The 20,108-nt window shown below is 42.2% G+C and overlaps 1 protein-coding gene across 1 annotated transcript in view; it reads left to right on the top strand.

Annotated features, from left to right (window-relative positions):
- Positions 1–20,108, top strand: part of LOC122809396 (histone H4 transcription factor) — a 698,230-nt gene that overhangs the window by 617,684 nt on the left and 60,438 nt on the right. Inside the window, exon 8 of the mRNA XM_044080864.1 lies at positions 14,005–14,143. Coding sequence (XP_043936799.1) covers positions 14,005–14,143 — 139 coding nt within the window. The remainder of the gene's footprint in view (positions 1–14,004; positions 14,144–20,108) is intronic.

Genomic DNA, 20,108 nt, shown 5'->3' with positions numbered 1-20,108 from the left:
GACTTCCAAGCAAGAAGGCCTGGAAGACAGATGCCTGTTCTTCTCCTTGGACAGAACTGTTCCTGTATGTTTTTCCACCCTTTCCACTAATATCCACTGTACGTCTGAAGATTCAAAAGGAATCCCCCCAAGATCATATTCAAAAGGAATCCCCCCAAGATCATTGTGGTGGCACCTTTCTTGCTCAGCCGACTGTGGTTCTCCATTCATTTGGAAATGGCCAGGGGCAATTACCATAAGCTTCCTCACAGACTGGAACTGCTGACATAGGAATCCCCCCAAGATCATTGTGGTGACACCTTTCTGGCCCAGCCAACTGTGGTTCTCCATTCTTTTGGAAATGGCCAGGAGTAATTACCATAAGCTTCCTCACAGACTGGAACTGCTGACATAAGAGCAGGGTTGTTTAATGCACCCCGATATCAATTTACTCAATTGACTGACTTGACTGATTGCCTGGATGATAGGATCTTAATTCCTTTTAAGTGTCTGTTTTCTGAGGACATGCAGCAGGTACTAATAGAGGAAAGAAACGTACTACTGAAAAATCTTGTATTAACAAATGTTGTCAGCAACATAACCAGCACCCATTAAGGGCCAGTTCTCTGGGTTTACAATATTTCTGAGTTACTTTCCTGTGGCCTTTCTTATACCTGTATAAATGTTTCATTTATCAGCCATTTAAGCATGTCTGCCCATGGATCCTCCTCTTTCATGGCAGTCTCATATCAAAATATTTTTGAAAGGGATTTTGCATAAGTGGCCTCTAAGAAAACTGATGGCCTTTCCTTAGGATCTTAATTTTGTGTTAGAGAAGCTAATACTGGCTCCATTTGAACCAGCTAACCTGTCTGACTTTAGGTTCTTAACATGGAAAGCAGATGTTCTTCATCTCACATTGCTGCAGTCCTAACAATTGGGTAGTCCGCTGTCCTCGGTCGGCCCGAATATCAAAGTATAAGGCTGACGTCGGTCAGGGCGCATTTGACTGACGTCAGTACACAAATGCGCATGACCGGCGTCATATCCTCAGTCTTTTTTGCCGCATGGTCCGATGCAGAAGCAGTATTGCAAGTGCCGGTTGGCGTTCTGAGATTTTTCAATTTAGAAGTTTCAGACCAGATTCAAAGTTGGCTAAGTACCCCGTTGGGGAATATTTTAGTTTTTTCTTGTCTCAGTCATTTACCGGATGTCAGAAAAAGTTAATAATTGCATTTCTTGTGGGAAACAGATACCGCATAAAGATTATCATACTTTGTGTATTCCTTGCTTAGGGCCTGAGCACGACGTTGTTGGCTGTTGCTCTTGTGCTAGATTTAATAAACGCACTATAAAGAGGTTGGATTGTGCGAGGTTAGTCTTTGGGAAGCGGTGTAACTATAAAATGCCGCCGGATGCTCCGCGCCGCTTCTTCAAAGAAGCGCAAGGACAAGGCAGTTAAGCCTAGGCTTGAAGAACCGTCAGTCCCTGACGCCGGTTCTTTAGAGGTGTCGGTGGAGCCGGTGGCTCCACCAGAGGTTTCTTTGTGTTCACAGGGGGAGACCTTGTTATTACAAGATGTGGCCTCTCAAGAGACTAGTCAGGCAGAGGGGGCTTCTCATATTACTATACTCCCCCTCCCTTCCTAAAGTGGCTAGGCCCCCTCCTTCTGTTTCCAAGGCTTCCCCAGGGCAGGCCAGGTTTAGCTTCAGTTAGTGTTACCCCTAGCTCTTCAGGTACTGTGCCCAAGAAGCATATGCTTAAAATGGCAGAAGATTTGATTACTTTGATTAGGGGTTCTATGCCCTCCTCATAAGCGGCCTAGGGTGGAGCCTGAGCTGGGGGTTTTGAGCAGGCTTCAGATGTTTCAGAGTCTTCGGCTGAAGACTTGCAGGAGTACTCTCCTTATTCTGATTCTGATGTGGATGATTCTACTCCTTCTGCTACTCCCCCTGAGGATTTTTCTTTTTCAGAAACTCTTCATTCCATGAGGGAGCATTTTAAGTGGGAAGGTCAGGACTTCTCTGATTCCAGAAAAAGGCTTAGGGAATTTCTGTTGTTACCCCAGCATAGGCCTTTGGCTATACCTCCTGTTTTGACTGTAGTGGAAGATGTTTTTATGGAAGCTTCTCTTAATCCTGATTCTTTGCCTCCTGCTCCTGTTAAGCCGGATAGGTATTACAGGGTGCCTGAAGCTCATAAGTATCTTTTTCAGAGTCCTAGGGCAGACCCGGAAACTGTTAGCCATGGGCCTAAAGGTGTTAAGGCTTCTGTTGTTAAGAATCCGGTTCCTGCAGACAAGGAGGCTAGGGCCTTGGATAGATGGGGCAAGAAAGTCTATACTTCTTCCACTCTTGCTATGAGGGCTCTGAATTGCCAGTTTCACATGTTGAAATACCAAAATTATCTCCTTTCACAATTGAAATCTAAGGTTGATGCTCTGGCAGTAGGTATTTGATTGTAAGGAGTTGCAAGATTTAGTGCACGTTTCTGAACAGGTGGGTAAGCATTCTTTGCAATGTGGTTTTGATGCTGTACAGGCCTCGTCTAGGGTGGCTGCCACTGGGTCAGTTCTTCGCCGGCACGCCTGGCTGAGGGATCAGAATTTGTCTGAACATGTTAAAACAAGGATTTTAGATGCTCCTTTACAATCTGACGTATTGTTTGGTCCTCCTGTTGAGACAGTTTTAAAGAAAATGGAGGACAAAGCTAAGTCTATGCAGACTGTTAAAGATTTTTTGCAAGTCCAGCCTCCAAAGTTTAGTAGAAATTGGCCTACTAAGGGGTGGACTTATCCTTCTTATGATTCCCAGTCTAGGGGTAGATCTAGACGTGGTAAGGGCTGAGCTCAGGGCTCTTTCAGGCCTAGAACAGGGAGTTCTCCTGCACAGGCTTCGGGTGAGGGCAGGGGTCAGTCCTTTCGTAAGCAGACCCAATGACCTACCTTTTCTGCTGCCAGAGCCTGCTCGTCTGGCAGCACCTTTGGGGGGACGGTGGGCACTTTTCAAAGAAAGTTGGTGTTTAATTACCCAAGACAGATGGGTATTGGATATCATACACCACGGCTACAGGTTTTATTTCCATACCTTGCCTCCTTTCACAGGCATGCCAGACGTTCCTCCTCAACAAAGAATAGAGGCTCACAAGCAGGTTTCTCTGTTGCTCCGACTAGGGGCCATACAGCCGGTCCCTCTGCCAGAAGTGGGCCTAGGATTTTATTCTCGCCTGTTCCTAGTACCAAAGAAGGGGAACACATGGAGACCAATTTTGGATTTATCTATCCTCAACACTTATCTGGACATTCCCAAGTTCAAAATGTTGACGTTGCAGCAGCTTTTACCTCTGCTGGGCAAAGATCATTGGATGGTAACTTTGGATCTCAAGGAGGCTTACCTTCATGTTCCTATCAGACTAGGTTGCAGAAAGTATCTGCGTTTTCGAGCTGGGACTTCTCACTATCAGTTCTCTGCATTGCCCTTTGGCTTATCTACTGCGCCCAGAGTGTTCACGAAAATTCTGGCTCCAGCGATAGCTTTCTTCAGACTAAAAGGAATACAGATCTATCCTTATTTGGACGACTGCCTAATTCTGGCTCAAGGAAGAGAAGAGCTCCTTCATCATTTGGAATTTGTGATAGCAGTGCTAAGATGCCTAGGGTATTCTGTGAACGAAATAAAGTCCAGTCTAGTACCCTCTCAAGACATGTGCTTTCTGGGTGTGAGACTGAATACAGCATCCCAGATGGCTTTTTAACCCCGGACAAACAAAAGAGTCTATCCCTTTACTTCCATCAACTATCTCATCAGTCCGGGCTGACTGCAAGGACAGTCCTTCAAGCCTTAGGGTTCATGGCATCTTGTATTCTGGTGCTTCCCAATGCCAAACTGCATATGAGGAAGCTACAATGGTATCTCAAACATGTATGGACACAGCACTGCCAGGATCTGGACACTGTCATTCAAATAATACCTTGCATTCAAAAGGAATTTTTGTGGTGGGCTCAGGAATGTCACCTAAACAAGGGACTCTCTGTGACCCGGCCAGAGGCGAGTCAGATTTTAACGACAGATGCCCCAGACAAAGCTTGGGGAGCTCATCTCAATGGAAAGTGGATACAAAACAAGTGGCCTGTCAGACTACAACATCTACATATCAACATGAAGGAGATGTTAGCAGTCCAGTTTGCATTAATTGCTTTCAAGGAATTACTTCTTCCAGGGCAGGTGTTGATTCTAACAGACAACACAACTGTCATGTGGTACATCAACAAGCAAGGGGAACGATTCTTATCCTCTATGCAGGCAAGCAATGATTTTGTGGGAGACTGCTCTCAGTTTACAGCTCAATCTTCAGGCAAGGTTTCTGCCAGGAGCACAGAACTCCTTAGCAGATGTGTTGAGCAGACGAATTATGGATCCCCACGAGTGGAAATTGGATCCTCATGTATTTCAGCAATTGACAGTGTCATGGGGAACTCCAGACATAGATCTGTTCGCTTCTCCACTAAACCATCAGCTGCCAAAGTTTTGCACAAAAGGTTTCATCCCACAGCTTGGAGAGTGGATGCTCTTTCCTTCAATTGGAGCAATCTTCATGTGTATGCCTTTCCACCTCTGCCTCTCCTCCTAAAGGTACTTCTGAAAGTCAGACAGGACAAGCCAAGGATGATCTTAATAGCTCGGATTGGCCTCGACAACACTGGTACCCATTACTGAGAAGTCTGGTATGGAAGCCTCCATGGCCTTTGCCTTCGATTCCACACCTGTTGTCGCAGGAGGACAGCCATTTGCTAAATGTCAAGCTTCACTCTCTGCACCTCACAGCCTGGCATATTCTGTTTTGAACCATAGTGGGCCTCCACTTCCTCAGCAAGTTTTGAATGTTATCTTGGAAGCTAGGTGGCCTAGTACAAGGAAAGTGTACGCAGACAAATGGAAGAGATTTTTGTTTTGGAGTGCAGCAAAATATTTTGATGTTTCTGAGCCTAATTTGTGTGTGGCTCTTCAATATCTTACTGAGTTACTAGACAAAGGTTTGTCTTTCTCTTCTATTAAGGTTCATGCTGCAGCAATTTCAGCTCACTATGATTGCAACCCACCATTGTTTTCTCATCCTTTGTTCAAGCAATTTCTTAGAGGGGCAAAGAATATAAGACCCCCACGAAGAGCTCCTACTCCTGCTTGGGATCTCAATTTTGTGTTGGAGAAACTCACTCTACAACCTTTTGAGCCTGCTGCTACTGCTGAGTTGAAGTATTTATCATGGAAGACTGCTTTTTTGTTGGCCATTACCTCTGCAAGACAGGTTTCTGAATTACAGGCCCTTATGGCAGTTGAACCTTTCTTGATTTTCCATAAGGATAGGGTATCATTACGTACTAATCCTTCCTTTATGCCTAAGGTGATTTCTAGTGTGGCTTTGAACCAAACTATTCATTTGCCTACGTTTTATGCAAATCCCCAAAATAAAGGGGAAAAGATTTTGCACACTTTAGATGTCCACAGGCAGTTGCGTTATTATTTGGACAGAACTAAAGGTTTCAGGCAGTCTCAGCAGTTGTTTGTTTCTTTTGCTTTGAGTTCTCAGGGCAAGCCTGTATCAAAACAAACTATTTCTAAGTGGATTGGGTTTTGCATTGCTTTCTGTTATTCCCATCATGGCAAGGAGATTCCAGCTGGGATTAGGCCTCATTCCACTAGGGCTACTGCCACTTCAACAGCTTTTTTGAGGGGAGTGGCAACCAAGGATATTTTGGAGGCAGCTACTTGGAGTTCTGTACATACTTTCTCTAAGCATTATCACCTGCCACTTTACTCTAAGTCTAGGGCAGGTTTTGCCACTGCTGTTTTGCAGTGCATTTTGGCAGCTCCTGCTTCCTTGTAGTTAGCCATCCTCCCTTATCTCTGCTTTGGGATTCTACCCAATTGTTAGGACTGCAGCAATGTGAGATGAAGAACATAGTACAGTTTTGTACCTACCATAAATGTAGATGTTCGAAGATCCACATTGCTGCAGTCCAATTTACCCTCCCTCCTTCCCCTCTGTTGTTAGAGGTGGTTGTGTGGGTTGGGTTGTACATTTTGTGTATATTGTATATATTGTACTATAGTTAGTGCAAGGGTGGTTGGTTGGTTGTTTGCTGTCTTTTGGTTTTGACCTTTCTTTTTAGGGTCTTCTGACATCTGGGGCAAGAAAAGACTGAGGATATGACGCCGGTCATGCGCATTTGTACCCTGACGTACTGACGTCAGTCAAATGCGCCCTGACCGACGTCAGCCTTATACTTTGATATTCGGGCCGACCGAGGACAGCGGACTACCCAATTGTTAGGACTGCAGCAATGTGGATCTTCGAACATCTACATTTATGGTAGGTACAAAACTGTACTTTTTACTGGTTGCTGTGACCTCTACAAGTAGGATGGTTGACTTGCAAGCAGTTATTGTGAGTCATCCTTCTCCTGTTCCACAAAGAGAGGGTTTATTTGAGAACTAATACTTCTGTTGTGCCTAATGTGGTAGTGTGTTTACTTTAAGCCAAACTGTCCATCTCCTTTTTTCTTTCCTGAACCTAAAAATGAGGCAGAAAGGATACTCCATGCCATCGATGTCCACTGACAACTCTAGTACTCTTGATAGAAGTAAGTCTTTCAGATCTTCAGATCAGTTTATTTCTTGTGAAGGTAAGGAGGAACAACCTTTGTTAAAACATACTATTTCCAAAGGGTTGTCTAAGTCTATTACCTTTTGTTATACTCACCATAACAAAGCTATTACACGCAGGGTCAAGGCTCACTCTGCCAGGGCCTTGGCTTCATCTATGGCTCTTTGTAAAGGGTTGGATTCTAGATGTTGCTACTTGGTCCTCTGTACATACTTTTCCAAAGTACTATAAGCTTGAATCCTTTTCTAGGTCCAGATCAGGCTTTGCTAGGGCAATTCTCTATAGGTTCATGGACTCTTCTTCCACTTCCCAGTTATAGTAAGCTAGGGTAATGTACTCATATAACTAAGGTACTGTAGCAGTGATTATTCTGATGAATGTACTACAGTTGTGTAAGTGAACTTATCATAACAGTAGATGTTCAGATTTTCACTGCTGCAGTAGCTGTTTCCTCCGTCCACCCCCTTGTTTTTTGGTGTGTTTTTTATGTCAGGACGTGGTCTTTTATTAGTTGTTGTTGCTAACATTGCCCTTTCATGGCTTGGCCTTCCCTCCCTGTGTTAGCAGAAAAGCTCTGAAGGGTGTGACACCCACACTTGTCTTTTATTCAGCTCAGTTCAAGCTGCCTGACTGTTTGGGTATGTGGAAGGTGCCCTGAAGTTTTGGAAGCTGGCAGGCAGTTGTATCCTTGTCAGGATATAACCCATAACCCATAAAGCTAAAGCTACTGCAGTAGTAATCATTCCATTATCTACTGTTCTGGTAAGTTTACATAACTGTACACTCTGTCACTGGTGCCATGACAGCAGTCTCTCACAGAAAGTACATTTCTTATCCAACATACCTGGATTATGTGTCTGTGATTTTGCAGAGAACTTTAAGATTTTTGAATGCCTGTTCTGACAGGTCCACCTTCTTTGGGCCCAAAGTTAGACACAATTACTAGAAGTGAACGTGATAGCAAAACCATCTCTGATATTATCTGTTTCTACTCCCCTCAAATGAACTTTTCCCAGAACTAAAAACGTGGTAAGAGGCTGTAGTTCCAGAAGTCTCAGGGTTTTGCACAGGATACTTCTGGAGACAGCCCCTCCCCCAGGAGTCAGGTGGAAAAAACAACAACAATGGCCATTGCCCTAGAGGCAGAGGTGGTCTGCAGAATGAGGGGTTTTGGGGCCTGTTCGCCGACAAACCATTCCAGTGCTCCTGAAAGGTTGTCTGACTGCCAGACTCAGGTGGCAGTCAGGCCACCTATCTCTGTAGCCTTACAAACCTGCTCAGCCATCATTCCTGATTCGTGGCTGCAGAGTGTAGTATTTAGAGGTTAGTTAATTCCCTTTGTTTGTCCATCTCAGATGCCATAAAGAAAGTTTATTGATGTTCCACTGCCATACGGGAAAGAAGCAGCTCAAGAAATCATTAAAGTTGCTAGACAAGCAAGTCTTCCAGGAGGTAGCACCCAACCATCAAGAGTACAGAGTCTACTGGATTTTCTTTCTTTTTTGTTCTGAAGAAAAACAGGGTCTTCTGGCCCATTTTGGACCTCAGCCACCTAAACCAGTTTATAAAACAGCCAACTTTCTGGATGGTAACAGTTCAGACCCTTTTGCCTCTCTTGATGAAGGACTTCTGGTTACCTACTATCCTGTAAAAATAACCAGGAAGTCAAGGAGGTTCATTCACTTTCTTCTAGGAGCCAGTCACTTTCAGTTCAGGGCAATACCTTTCAGTCTCATCGCAGCCTCCAGGTGTTCAACAAATGCATGGTAGTGGCTGCAATACATATCACTGTGCAGGGGGTTCTCAGTGTTCCTGTATCTAAGCGACTGGCTCATAACTGCTACCATGAGGGATCTGCTAATCTGAGCTAGAATACTTGCTTCAGTTATGCCTTCTCTTAAGGATCATGGTCAACCTGGAAAGCTCCAAATTGACTGCTAACCAGAAGATAGAATTCATAGTGTGCCACCTGGGTACCACCTTGTAAATATCCAAATTCCTGGAATCCAGGTAGCCACTCTGTCAATGTGCCTTCTTGGTTCTTTTTCACCAAAATCCCAACAAGGTGCATCCTACACCTTTTGGGCTCTTTGGCAGCATCCACTACTCTTGGTCCTCATGCCAAATTTCACATGAAGGTATTACACGGGACGCTTTCAGTGCAGTTGTCTGTTTTACACCATTCAGACTCGTGGAGATCTGCAGAAAGTATATTTAGTGGCAGGTAAGTTCTCCTCTACTTTCACTAGATCATCCCTTTGTGCTGTCTTCCACAGTAGCCATGAATGCTTCTCATATGGGGTGGAGTGTGCATTTTGACAGGAAGACTTTCCAAGGCACATGGACTTGGACAGAGACCAGTTTTCACATCGGTGTTGTGGCGATGAGGGCAGTGCTCATATCTGTTGCAAGCCTTCCAGGACTCACTTCCCAGTGGTGTGATTGCACTGCAGACAAGTCAGGATGCCAGTGGTCTTGGTACATCAATGAACAAGGAACACTCTGCTCACATCCATTATGTCGGGAGCCTGTGATGGTTTGGCACTCTGCAATGTCTTTCTAGTTTTTTCAGGTTGCAGCACATATCCTGGGGAAGTCAAGTGTATTGACAGACAAGTTGAGCAGGTCCATTCTTCTGCCATACAAGTGGTCTCTCAATTAATTGGTGGCTTCCAAAGTTTTTAGCCTCTGGTGCCAGCCCTGCTGTGATCTGTTTCATCCCTGTCCAACACCAAATGTAGCAGTTATTTTCCCTTGTTCTCCAGGAGGAGTGTCACTGAAGGATGCCTTAATCCACACTTTGCCTCCAGGTCTCCTTTATGCATATCAATGGACTCCTCCCATAATCTGTTTTCTACAGAAAGCAGCCTGGTGTAAGGTGACAATTTTCATCACCCCCTTTTGGCCTTAACAAGTACGTTTCCCCTTTCTCTAGTCTCAGTTGATATACCCTTCATGGGTGCTGAACCCTCTTAGAATTTTGATCCGTCACTCATTCTGTATTATGTAGCCAGACATCACAGCCTTGAAGTTAACTGCTTGGTTTCTTCACTTCCAGTGATATCCAGAAATTCCTAGCTTTCATCTTTTGAGATTCACATCCTATTATCATATTAAAAACCTTCAGTCAGGAAAGTTTATAGAAGTAAGTGGAAAAGAGTTTCTATCTCTAGGCATCTGCTAAGGCCCTGGATCCTTTTTCAGCTCCATTGCCATCGATTTTAGATTTTCTGACATTTGTTTCGTGCAGGTGCTAGCTACTCCACCATCAAAGTTCGGTTAGCAGCTGTCTCAAATTTTCACATCAGTGAATACCAAACTCCAGTTGCCTCATTGAAAATATCTAAGGCCATTTTGCAGGGTACTATCCGCCTAGGCCTCCTCTGAAGGATCATGTCCACCCTGGGAAATTACTATTTTACCCCAGGCCTTGACAAAACTCCCTTTTGAGCTTACGGCTTCTTTGGAATTTAAATTCCTTTCTTGGAATACTTTTTCAGTGGAGGTTACTTCAGCAAGGAGGATTTTGGAACTCCAAGGCCCTGTCATGTAAACCACCATATTTGTTTTTTCACAAAGATAGGGTTTCTCTTCAGATCAATCCTAACTTAGGTTCATAGGTTGATACTAGGCTATCTGCCCTAGGGCATTTACAAGCCTAGCCAGAGTGTGTTTGGCTTTCGCCACCCTTCTTAGATTAGTTGACTGTGCCTCTGTATAGTAGGTCACAGAAGATAGCCCATTTAAGGTTAGTTTACCGTGCCTCTGTCTAGCAGTGACACATAAGAGATCCCAGGGGTAAATTTACGATCTCCCATCCAAACGTCAAGATTCTTCTTGACTAGGGTCATTGAGGGGCTCTGTCTGACATGGATTGGGATTTTGTTCCAGAGTGAGCGGAGCCTGTGGGATATGAATCTGTCCCACCAGCATGTTCTATTTATTTCTGTGCTGAGGTTTAAGTCACTGGAGCGTGTAGTTCTGATGGAGTTGGATTTCTTGAGGTGGAGCATGTCCATTAATTCTGGGTTGGACATGGCTTTATACGTCAGGCACAGATCGCCTCTGAGTAGGCGTTAAGCAACTGAGTAGAGCTGGAGATTCTTTAGCCTAACTGCGTAGGGCATCTGTTTGAGTCCCTTGATCCTCTTGGTGAGGTACTTTTGGGGTCTTTCTAGTTGTAGCAGGTGTCGGGTCAGGTACATCCCAAATGGGGCACTGTATTCAATTATGGGCCTGATGAGTAGAGGGGCACAATGACCTCTCTTGATCTAGATGTGAACCCCTTCATGATAAGGTGGGCTATATAGAATATCTTTCTAACCACTTTGGCAATGTGATTGTCAAAGGAGAGATTGCAATCTACTTGGGTCCCCAAATCTCTAATTACTTCTTCCGTACTTAATGGATTACCACCTATGTGGTAATTTGTGGGCACTTTGTTTTTCCCAGAGGGGATGACTATGCACTTTTTGGCATTTAGCTTTAGGCCATGGCTCTGGTACCAGTTATCCATCTCTGTTAGACCTTTTTGGAGGATGCGTGTGTCATCTGGCGAGTTGATTATGGCCCCCAGTTTGCAGTCATCTGCAAACTTGGTCAGCCATAGTCCTCCTGTGTTAGCCTGTGCCTCAGAGAAATAGATACCGAACAAGAGAGGTCCCAGGACTGAGCCTTGTGGGACGCCACTTGTAACTGGTTTAGAGTCTGAAATGGTACCTGCAATTCTGACCATGTGGGTTCTATCCCTAAGCCAGTTTGTAACCCATCTTGTGACATAGGAGTTGATATTTAAGCTGGTGAGCTTATTTATGATGCCCGAGTGGGGTATTGTGTCGAAGGCTTTTGCAAGGTCAAGTTAGGCTGTGTGGACTACCTTCCCTTCGTCTATGGCCTTGGTGACTGTTTCAAAGAAATTGACCAGGTTCAAGAGGCAAGATCTGCCCTTAACAAAGCCGAATTGGGTAGGATCCAGTGTTTGGAGGTTCCCAATGTCTTTGTTTGAGTTCCATGATGATACGCTCCATAGCTTTGCAGACCAGGCTAGTTAGGCTTATAGGGCGATAGTTTCCGGGGTCTGTTGTGGCACCACCTTTATGGAGTGGGACCACTGTTGCTGTACGCCATTCTTTGGGTACATATCCTGTTGTAAGGCTGAGACTGAACAGTGAATTTAAGTGAGGGTTCAGTTCTTCTTGGAGCTCATGTAAAACGCAGCCCGGGACACCGTCTGGTCCCATTGATGCTGTGGTTTTTGCTTTGGAGAGGGCAGCTCTCATCTGTGCATCTGTAATGTCGGGGAGGCTACACTCTGTTGGGATAGTCATTTGCTCATTTGGGGGGGAGAAGTTTGCACTGAACCTGTCTGCCAGGATGTTTTTTCCCTAAAATTTTTGACTCTGCCTTGAATTAGATGATTAACTTACCTGTTTTCTTTACCATTTTCTTAAACGGTGAATATCTATTGCATTTGCTGGATATTAATCATCAGCTATGCTTCTGTTTGCATGAAACCAAGACCCTTAGAAAATCTGACCAAATTTTTCTCTCCTTTTCTAAAGCTAAATTTTGAAAGTGTTTCCAGCGTTTTACTGTCCTAGTGGTTGTTCAGTTAAATTGTTTGTCTGAAGAACCAAAAGATTATTTCTGCTTCATAAGCCTTAGCTTACACTCTGCTAGGGCTGTTGCACTTTCTACAGCCTTCTTTTTTAGGGTTCCGGTTGATATCTGTTCTGCGGCTTCTTGGTCTGCAGTGAACACATTTATTTCTCCCTACAAGACATGCAGTCTGGGTCTCTGGCTTCGTTTGGCTCCACCTTCAGATCATCCTTCCATGAGCCCTCCCAAGGTTTGTAGTAACTAGGCCTTTTTTCCAGCAGTTGCGATGGACGGAAAAGGCAACATCAGATACCAAAGTTGTTAACGGTAGATTCATGTTTTCTTATTCTGTCCATCTTAGCCCTCCCTCCCTTCTCCCTGCCAAATTGTCATTATCTTGAGCTCTCAATTGACTGTATTAGACTTGTCTGGAGCCTTGTTTTACTTAACAGTCGCGGTCTGTTTTGCTATTATTTCAGGCCTCTTTCTTGCTTATTGTCATGTGAGGAGTTATTTTTATAGGCAGGCAAACGTGATCTGCGGAACTGTCAATTTGAAAAGGATTGTGGATAGGAGGAGGAGCCTGAGCCTTGGATTCAAAAGTCTGAATGTCGCTGGCTTTGGCTGCAAAATACCAAACACCTGAGACAGAGGGAAGCGGACAATATAGATATAGTGCACTGGAAAAATAAAACTTTTTTTTTCCTTTCTTTCACACTGGCAGAGCTGCAAAGAAGATAAGCTGTGATCTTCATTGCCTTTCTTATATTTTCCTCGTACAGAATTTTATGGTCTTTCTTTTAATCTGTTCATGTAATTGCTTCCAGTTTGATGTGACTTCATTTTAAAAGATTTTCTTGCATTTAATTGTGCATTTTTCAGTAAAAAAGAATTGATGTATGTATCTACAGAAAATGTATATTGAAACAGAGGAGCAGGATGTTGGAGCTTTTAAGATGCTTCTCACAAAACCTCTCTGATTAATGAAGGTAATTATTTATAACTGACATATCAAATTGATCAACTCATTTCCATGGTAACACCTCTTTCATATCTTAGTGTTACATTCCTGACTTATGGATTCAGGTGTGTGTTTCAATTCATATACTATATGTTTTATAGGCAGGCTAAGCTGAAATGTTAATACTCTGAACTGACAGATGTATGTTTTATTGAAATAAACAGAACCATTAAAAAGTCTTAATCTTAGAAAGTTTACATATATTATTATTTGTATTTATTTGTTTATAATTGTTGTAGACTGTTTTACAGTCTGTTAACTGAGATTTGCAGTGTGCAGACTTAGCTGTGTTTCAGCTTAGTCGCACAAAGTTAATTACTGTAATAACTTTCCTAATTTTGTCTTATGAGAAACAAATCAGTTCTGAAGTTAATATGTTAATAATGCTATTCTCAGTATGTTAGTTATTCTCAAAGGTCATTAAACTTGCAAGCACATTTGCAAAAAAATCGTTCTTAAGGACGTAAAAGAAAGATAGAGTACATCTGTAACTCACCTGAGTTTGCACAATACAGGTTTTTGTAGTTTTACTTTTTTCCTTGTCTTCAGTCATTGACCATTTTGAGGGATCTATCAGTTGACGTTTGCTTAACAACGTTGCACTGCACAATGGGGAAAAAAATGTAAAAGGTCAAACTTCTGTTAACCATTATTTTCACTTGAAAGCAAGGCTGTTGAAATTGCAGGATTTGATGTATGTAATACTGCAGTCTGTTAAAAAACTGTCCATTTTTGTCTTGCAGCTGTAAGACCCTCATTGATCTGCGGAAACATTTAGATACACACAGCAAAGAGCCAGCTTATATGTGTGAGTTTGAGAACTGTGGCTTTGCTGCACGATCACTGCATTCTATAAAGGCTCATTACCGCAAAGCACATGAGGTACGGAAAGGGTGCATAATGTATTGGAGGCAGTCATAGTAAATGTTTTGGTTTGACTATGGGAGTGTTTTGTTCTAGATAGCTCTTGTCTGTCTTTACTGAACCATATTCTGCTGAAGTTGTCCTGATTTATTCTCTTTACATTAATATGAAAGCATTACAAAATATATTCAGTTTAGGCTGGGTGTGAGGTTGTGCTGCCTTTTTGGGGGCTGGGTTTAACATGCATGCCTTATGGCCCATTCTTTTATTCCAAATTTTATTTTGTGGTGATGCTTCCCTCTGCTTTTATACTTAGCAGTGTACATTGTGGCCCAAGGTAGAGCGTATGCTTTGTAAGTATGAAGTTGTAGTGTTCCACCATGCTCTGTTATCCCACTGAATGTGCTACTGCAAAGGTGTTGGGGGGATGCAAGAATAAATAGATTGTAGCATAGATGGTGTAACTTTGCATCATTTTCTGTCCTGATTTTCCCTCCTTTCTGTTTGCTTGGTAGTTCTTTGTTTCCTTTTTGTGGGTGAGGGTGGGCATTTTGAGTGCTTATTTTAAACATACGACAGCTGCCAAACAGCAGGAACTGTACTGGAATTGAAGTGACGGTCTGATAGATGGCAGCTGGCATTCCTTAACAATACATCAAGAGTTAGAGTTTGGTCCTGTTAACCCAAAACTTTGAGTAAGTGCTGAATTGGATTGTTTTGGAAATGAATAAAGGAAATCAGAATTTAGTGGTTGCATTGTTTTCCATACACAGCACTTTGTGTTGAAAAGCAGCAGCCAAGGCAAACAAATTGTGGGGTGTATATTATGAGTTTTAATTTTGGAGATTAAGAATGTTTACTTTTTTATAGGGAATCAGAAAACCTCATCTTTTGGACTTTTTTGCAGTTTTATAGGTACCACAAGTGTTAGAGAGAGGCAGGGAAGGTGACCGAGAGAATTAGTGTAGTATGGTACATCAACAAGCAAGGGGGAACCCAATTCTACCCCGTGTGTCAAAAGCTATGAGAATGTGAGAGTAGGTGTTAGTCTTGCACCACGTTTTAGTGGCAGTACATGTACTGGGGACATCAGCATGATTGTGGATAAACTGATCAGACAAATCCTGCTCCCACACGTGGCCCCTCAGTTCCAAAGTAGTGAAAAGGTTGCTCAGGAAATGAGAACAGCCCTGCTACATTCTTTTTGCTTTGTTGTTCAGTGCCAAGTGCTCCTTCTTTTTCAGTATAGCTGCTGTAGAAGGACAGTCACCTAGGGATGCATTCTTCCACAACTGGCCCTCTGGTCTTGTTCCAGGGACTTCTGCAGAAATCCAGAGAATTCAAGGCCAAGCTCATTCTCATAGCACCATTTTATCCTCACTAGATGTGGTTTCCCTTGTTGTGGCCTCATCTAAAGAAGCGATACCTATTTCTTCCACGGAGCTCCATTCTGTTTTATCCTTTTTGTCTGCCCTCACCGACATTCATTCTCTCATTCTAGCCACTTGGTTTTGCCAGTCCCTATAATTGCAAGGGGCTGTCAGTTCCCTCCAGAGGTAGCTAATCTCTTTAGAGCTTTCCAGAGGCATTCTACCATAAGGATCTACAAAGGCAAATGGAAAAAGTTCAACGTGTGAGCTTAGAACAAACACATTTCCTGAACATCGGTGTCACTGGGGGAAGTACCGATATATTTGACTGAACTTTGCAACAAGGGTGCCAGGTATTCATTTATTAAAATTTGTTTGACAGCCATTTCTTCTTTTCAAGAGGGATTTGCAAATCATTCATTGGTAGCACATCGGTCCTGCAAAGCCTTTCTCAAAGTTGTCTTCCATTCAAGACCTCCATTAACTACACTGGAGTCTGTGTGGGATTTAAATTTTGTCTTGGAATGACTAACAAAACCTCTTTTTGAACCACCAATGTCAAGTTCTTTTCCAGGAAAACAGCACTTTCTGGTGACCATCACTTCAGCAAGGCACGTTTCTGAAGTACAAACTTTGTCACTGCAGTTTCCATATATTGTTTTTCATAAAGATAGACATACTAACTTGAGTCAGTGCATTAATTTACTGATCGTTTTTTCAAAATACTCTAAAAGGGAGTATTTACTGCACTGCCTAGATGTTCACAGGCAATTACATTTCTCTTTGCACCACATTAGGGTATTCAGGAAAGACAAACAGCTTTTCAGACGATTTTTTGCCAGATAAGTTGGGTCATAATTTTTCAAGGCTATAGCGGCTTAAATGATCACTGATTACATTTCTTTTTCTTATGAGCAGACAGGCAAGAGTTGGCTTGTACCTCCCAGAGGACATTTGGCTCGGGCTCAAGCCAAGTCCACAAATTTTCCACAAAACCTTCCATTTCAGGAAATTGCAGCAGCTACTTGGCCCTCCTTGCATACTTTTTTAAAACTTTAATAGGCTGGACTCAATTTCTAGAGCAAGGACTTCATTTGGGCCTACCATTTTGAAAGGCTAGCTGGAGTAGACTACCTAGATTAGCTAGGGATTTTGTCCTCCTGTTCCAGTGTCAGAACAGGACCTGATAAATACATAAATTATGTACTTACCAGAATGTTGAGATGTCTGGTCTCTGTCCAGACAATGGAACTACCCATTTACCATCCCCCTGCAAATTTTCCCAGTCTCCGAGATTTGTGGGGCCATTGCTGGATGTGGTTAGGGTTACATTAGTTGAATGGTCTTTCTTTTCTGGAGGAGTTACTGCAGGGGGGATTGTGGGTAGGGAGCAGCTCGAGCTTCTGAGGATGGCATTAAAGCCAGAAATCTTGTTGTACCATTGTCCAAATGAGACCAGAAAAGTCTAATGTGCCAGTAAGTACTAAATTGTCATTTTTGTCTGTCCCCAGTAGATTGAGCCCTTATCGTTAGGATACCAATATTGTAATATGGGGTGACCAGTCTTATTTCTTAGCCCTAGTCTGATAGAGATCCTTCCAAGTTTCAGATCTTTTTATGTCCAGTTATTTTTTTCAGCTAAACGTAGTTTCGTATTTAAACCCACGTTTTCATCTTTCCCAGTTAAAATTTGTGACCAAATGTTACACTTTTTTTCACTTCCTGACAGTATCCACTCTGTGTGAGGGATCATCCATTTCCTCTTCAGATTTTAGTCTTTGCTTTGCATTAGATATACGTCTTAATTGTGTGTTTTTTTGATAACTGGGAAGATCTAATACTTCAACTTCCCCTCAGTGGATTGGTAGAATCTTCTTATCCCAACTAACTGCTTAGCTTTTTTACATCCCAAATAAATTATTTCATTTAATTTTGAATAGTTTCCCAAAATCTCTCCTCCACATCATGTAAAAAACTTTGCTAACATAGAGGATCTGGGGGACTGCGAACATCTTCAATGCTTGTATTTTAATGCCCAAGTCTAGAGAAAGTACTTTCCATTTTATAATTGACCTCAAAATCATTTTCTTTATCTCTGCTCACATCTCTGTTGGAGGCTGGGAGACCTGTCTTGTTAACCACACTCCCAGAGTTTAGGGAGGTAGCTATCCATGTTCCCTAAATCTTTTGCAGCTAGTTATTCTCAAGATGGTTTCTTAGTGTATTTTGTAAGTCTTTTGGAGTGGATACTGTCTTGCTTTTAATAGATGGGCGGCTCTAGGAGGCTGGGCTTAGTTGCAAAAATCCCTTTTCTCCTACTAATCTTTTAAAGGATGGCCTGAAAGTGTAATATTGTTCTTCTGACTGTTTCTTAGACAGTGAGTGGTGATTTGTTTCATAGTGATGAGCAAGTAGTGTTTTAGAATTTAAGAGGAGACAATTAACCGATAAGAAGTCCTGTTGATAAATGGTAACCAGTAGAGATCTCTAATAAGGTTGCAGTGATATGTTTGATGATTTACAAGGCGTACAAATCTAATAACTTTGTTTTCTGTAATCTGAATCCTGTGTGTGTTGCAGGAGGAGTGTAGAGAAAGCAAGGGAAGACCATATTCAAGTTTGAAGTACGTTTTTATCTACAGCAGCCTCAGCTTCCAGGGAAAGGAGATGAGAAATCTTGTAACAGAGATTGAGATAAGTGATAACTTTGTCCTATTGTCATTGTGGATCGAGAAGATGAGAAATTGGTCTAGTTACCTCAAGGTATTTGCATTCGGGTACATTTGGAATAGCATGGCACAGTTTATCTTTGAAAAGAACAGTGGGTAACATAGCAATGTTTTGAGAATTGCGAAGACATTTTTGTTACGTCAACCTGAATAGACTTGAGAAGCTTGTTTGTAGCTGTGCTTGTAGATCAGTATGGGAATTATTGGCTTCTTAAATATTTGCATAGAGAGTGAGATTTAGTGTTGGTAGATCTTGTGTTATATGACTAATAATAGTGAGGAAAGTAAGAGGTTAGGAACAGATACATGGGGTACTGCAGTGTTATGTATGCCAGCTGCTGAATATTGCATATCACCATAGGTTTGAAAAGCTCTTCTAGAAAGATTAATTTTAAAACTTGTTAGAGTGTTGTCCTTGAGATTTTGCAACAGTAATTGATAGTTAACTGTGTCAAATGCTTGAGTCATATCTATGAAGACTCATGCTATAATAAGTACCTCATTCACTTTAAATGCTGTTGGTTGCAGAATGTAGTGCAGTGGTAGTGTTAAACCCATTGCAAAAGCTGTGTTATCATTCAGTAGCTATTAATCTGTTTAAGTATAAAGTTTTTTTTTTTTTCAAAAATGTATGCAGTTGAACCTAAAATTGTGATTGAATGGAAGTCTTTGAAATGGTTGAGTGGTGGGATTTAATAAGGGTGTACTTAAGATGGGGAACAGTTCCTGATGTGATGGGTTTAAAAATATTCAACAATAGCATTGTGCAAGCCTTCCATGCACTTTGTTTAGCCTCAGAATCCTGATGTAATTTTGACTTTGGGAAATCCATATGTCTCCAAAGCCACCCACAGAAACTCCAAATGCAGTTTGTCAAATTATTTTCCAGCACGTAGACTTGCAGGAGCAGGGGTTTATTTTTATCGTCCGCTTATTTCTTCATCAGCTGTGTTCTTAATTTGTTGTTGAAAGTCTGACTTCTGGGAATAATTGATAATTTATTCATCACCTTTGCTAGCCTGTTGTTTTTTTTTTTTTTGTTTTTTTACAAAGCTTTAATAGTCACCTTAGAATATACTGATATCAGAGTAGTCCTAACTAGGTCCCCCCCCCCCTCCTTTTTTTTTTTTTTTTTTAGGGATAGCTATCAAAAACTGCGTTTCTCTTAAGAACCTGGCAATTCTGTCTCTGGTATAATTTTATTAAATTAAATCTGCTATATTTTGACTAACTTGTTCGATCCTCCCCCAAGCTCTGTAAGGATGCCATCTGTACCTAGAAATTTGTTAGTAGCTCTCTTCCTTAACTGATTTTTAATTTATTTTATAATGGCTATTCTCTCTTATGCTTCCCCCTTCAAGCATTGGAAATTCTATCACTCTGAAGAAATTTTCCACACTTCTATCTCTATTCCTCCTTTGTTTTCTGCCACTTACATAGGCCCATATAGAAGATGCTCATCATTCTCACTGCTGCACTATTCTGGATACTAGTCTACAACAACCAGTCAGCATCACAAAGATGAAGCTTGCTGCCACACCTTCACTCTGACTGCTGATTGGGCAAACCAGAGTAACCACTGTTTGGGTGCTCATCGGTTGAGAGTTTATTTGGACAAAAATAAAGCTTTCAGAAAATCAAATGATTGTTTTGTCTCCTTCTCCAATACTTGATTGGGTCAACCTGTTTCAAAGGTGACCTTATCCAGATGACGTATTGGTTGTATTTCTTTGTGTGGTCATTGAAAGGAACCCCTTTACCTGAGAAGCCTAGAGCCCGTTGCAGAAGAGCTTTTGCTACTTCAGCTGCCTTTTTTTGCTAAGGCCTCTTCAGGTGACATTAATGTAGCTGATAATTGGTCTAGCACTCGTGCCTTTGTAAGTC

Source organism: Protopterus annectens, chromosome 8.part0 (genome assembly GCF_019279795.1).
Source record: "Protopterus annectens isolate FY-2018-M chromosome 8.part0, PAN1.0, whole genome shotgun sequence".
NCBI classification, from domain to species: Eukaryota; Metazoa; Chordata; order Ceratodontiformes; family Protopteridae; genus Protopterus; species Protopterus annectens.
Note: the sequence above shows the minus strand (reverse complement) of the source record. Positions and strands in the feature narration are given on the sequence as shown.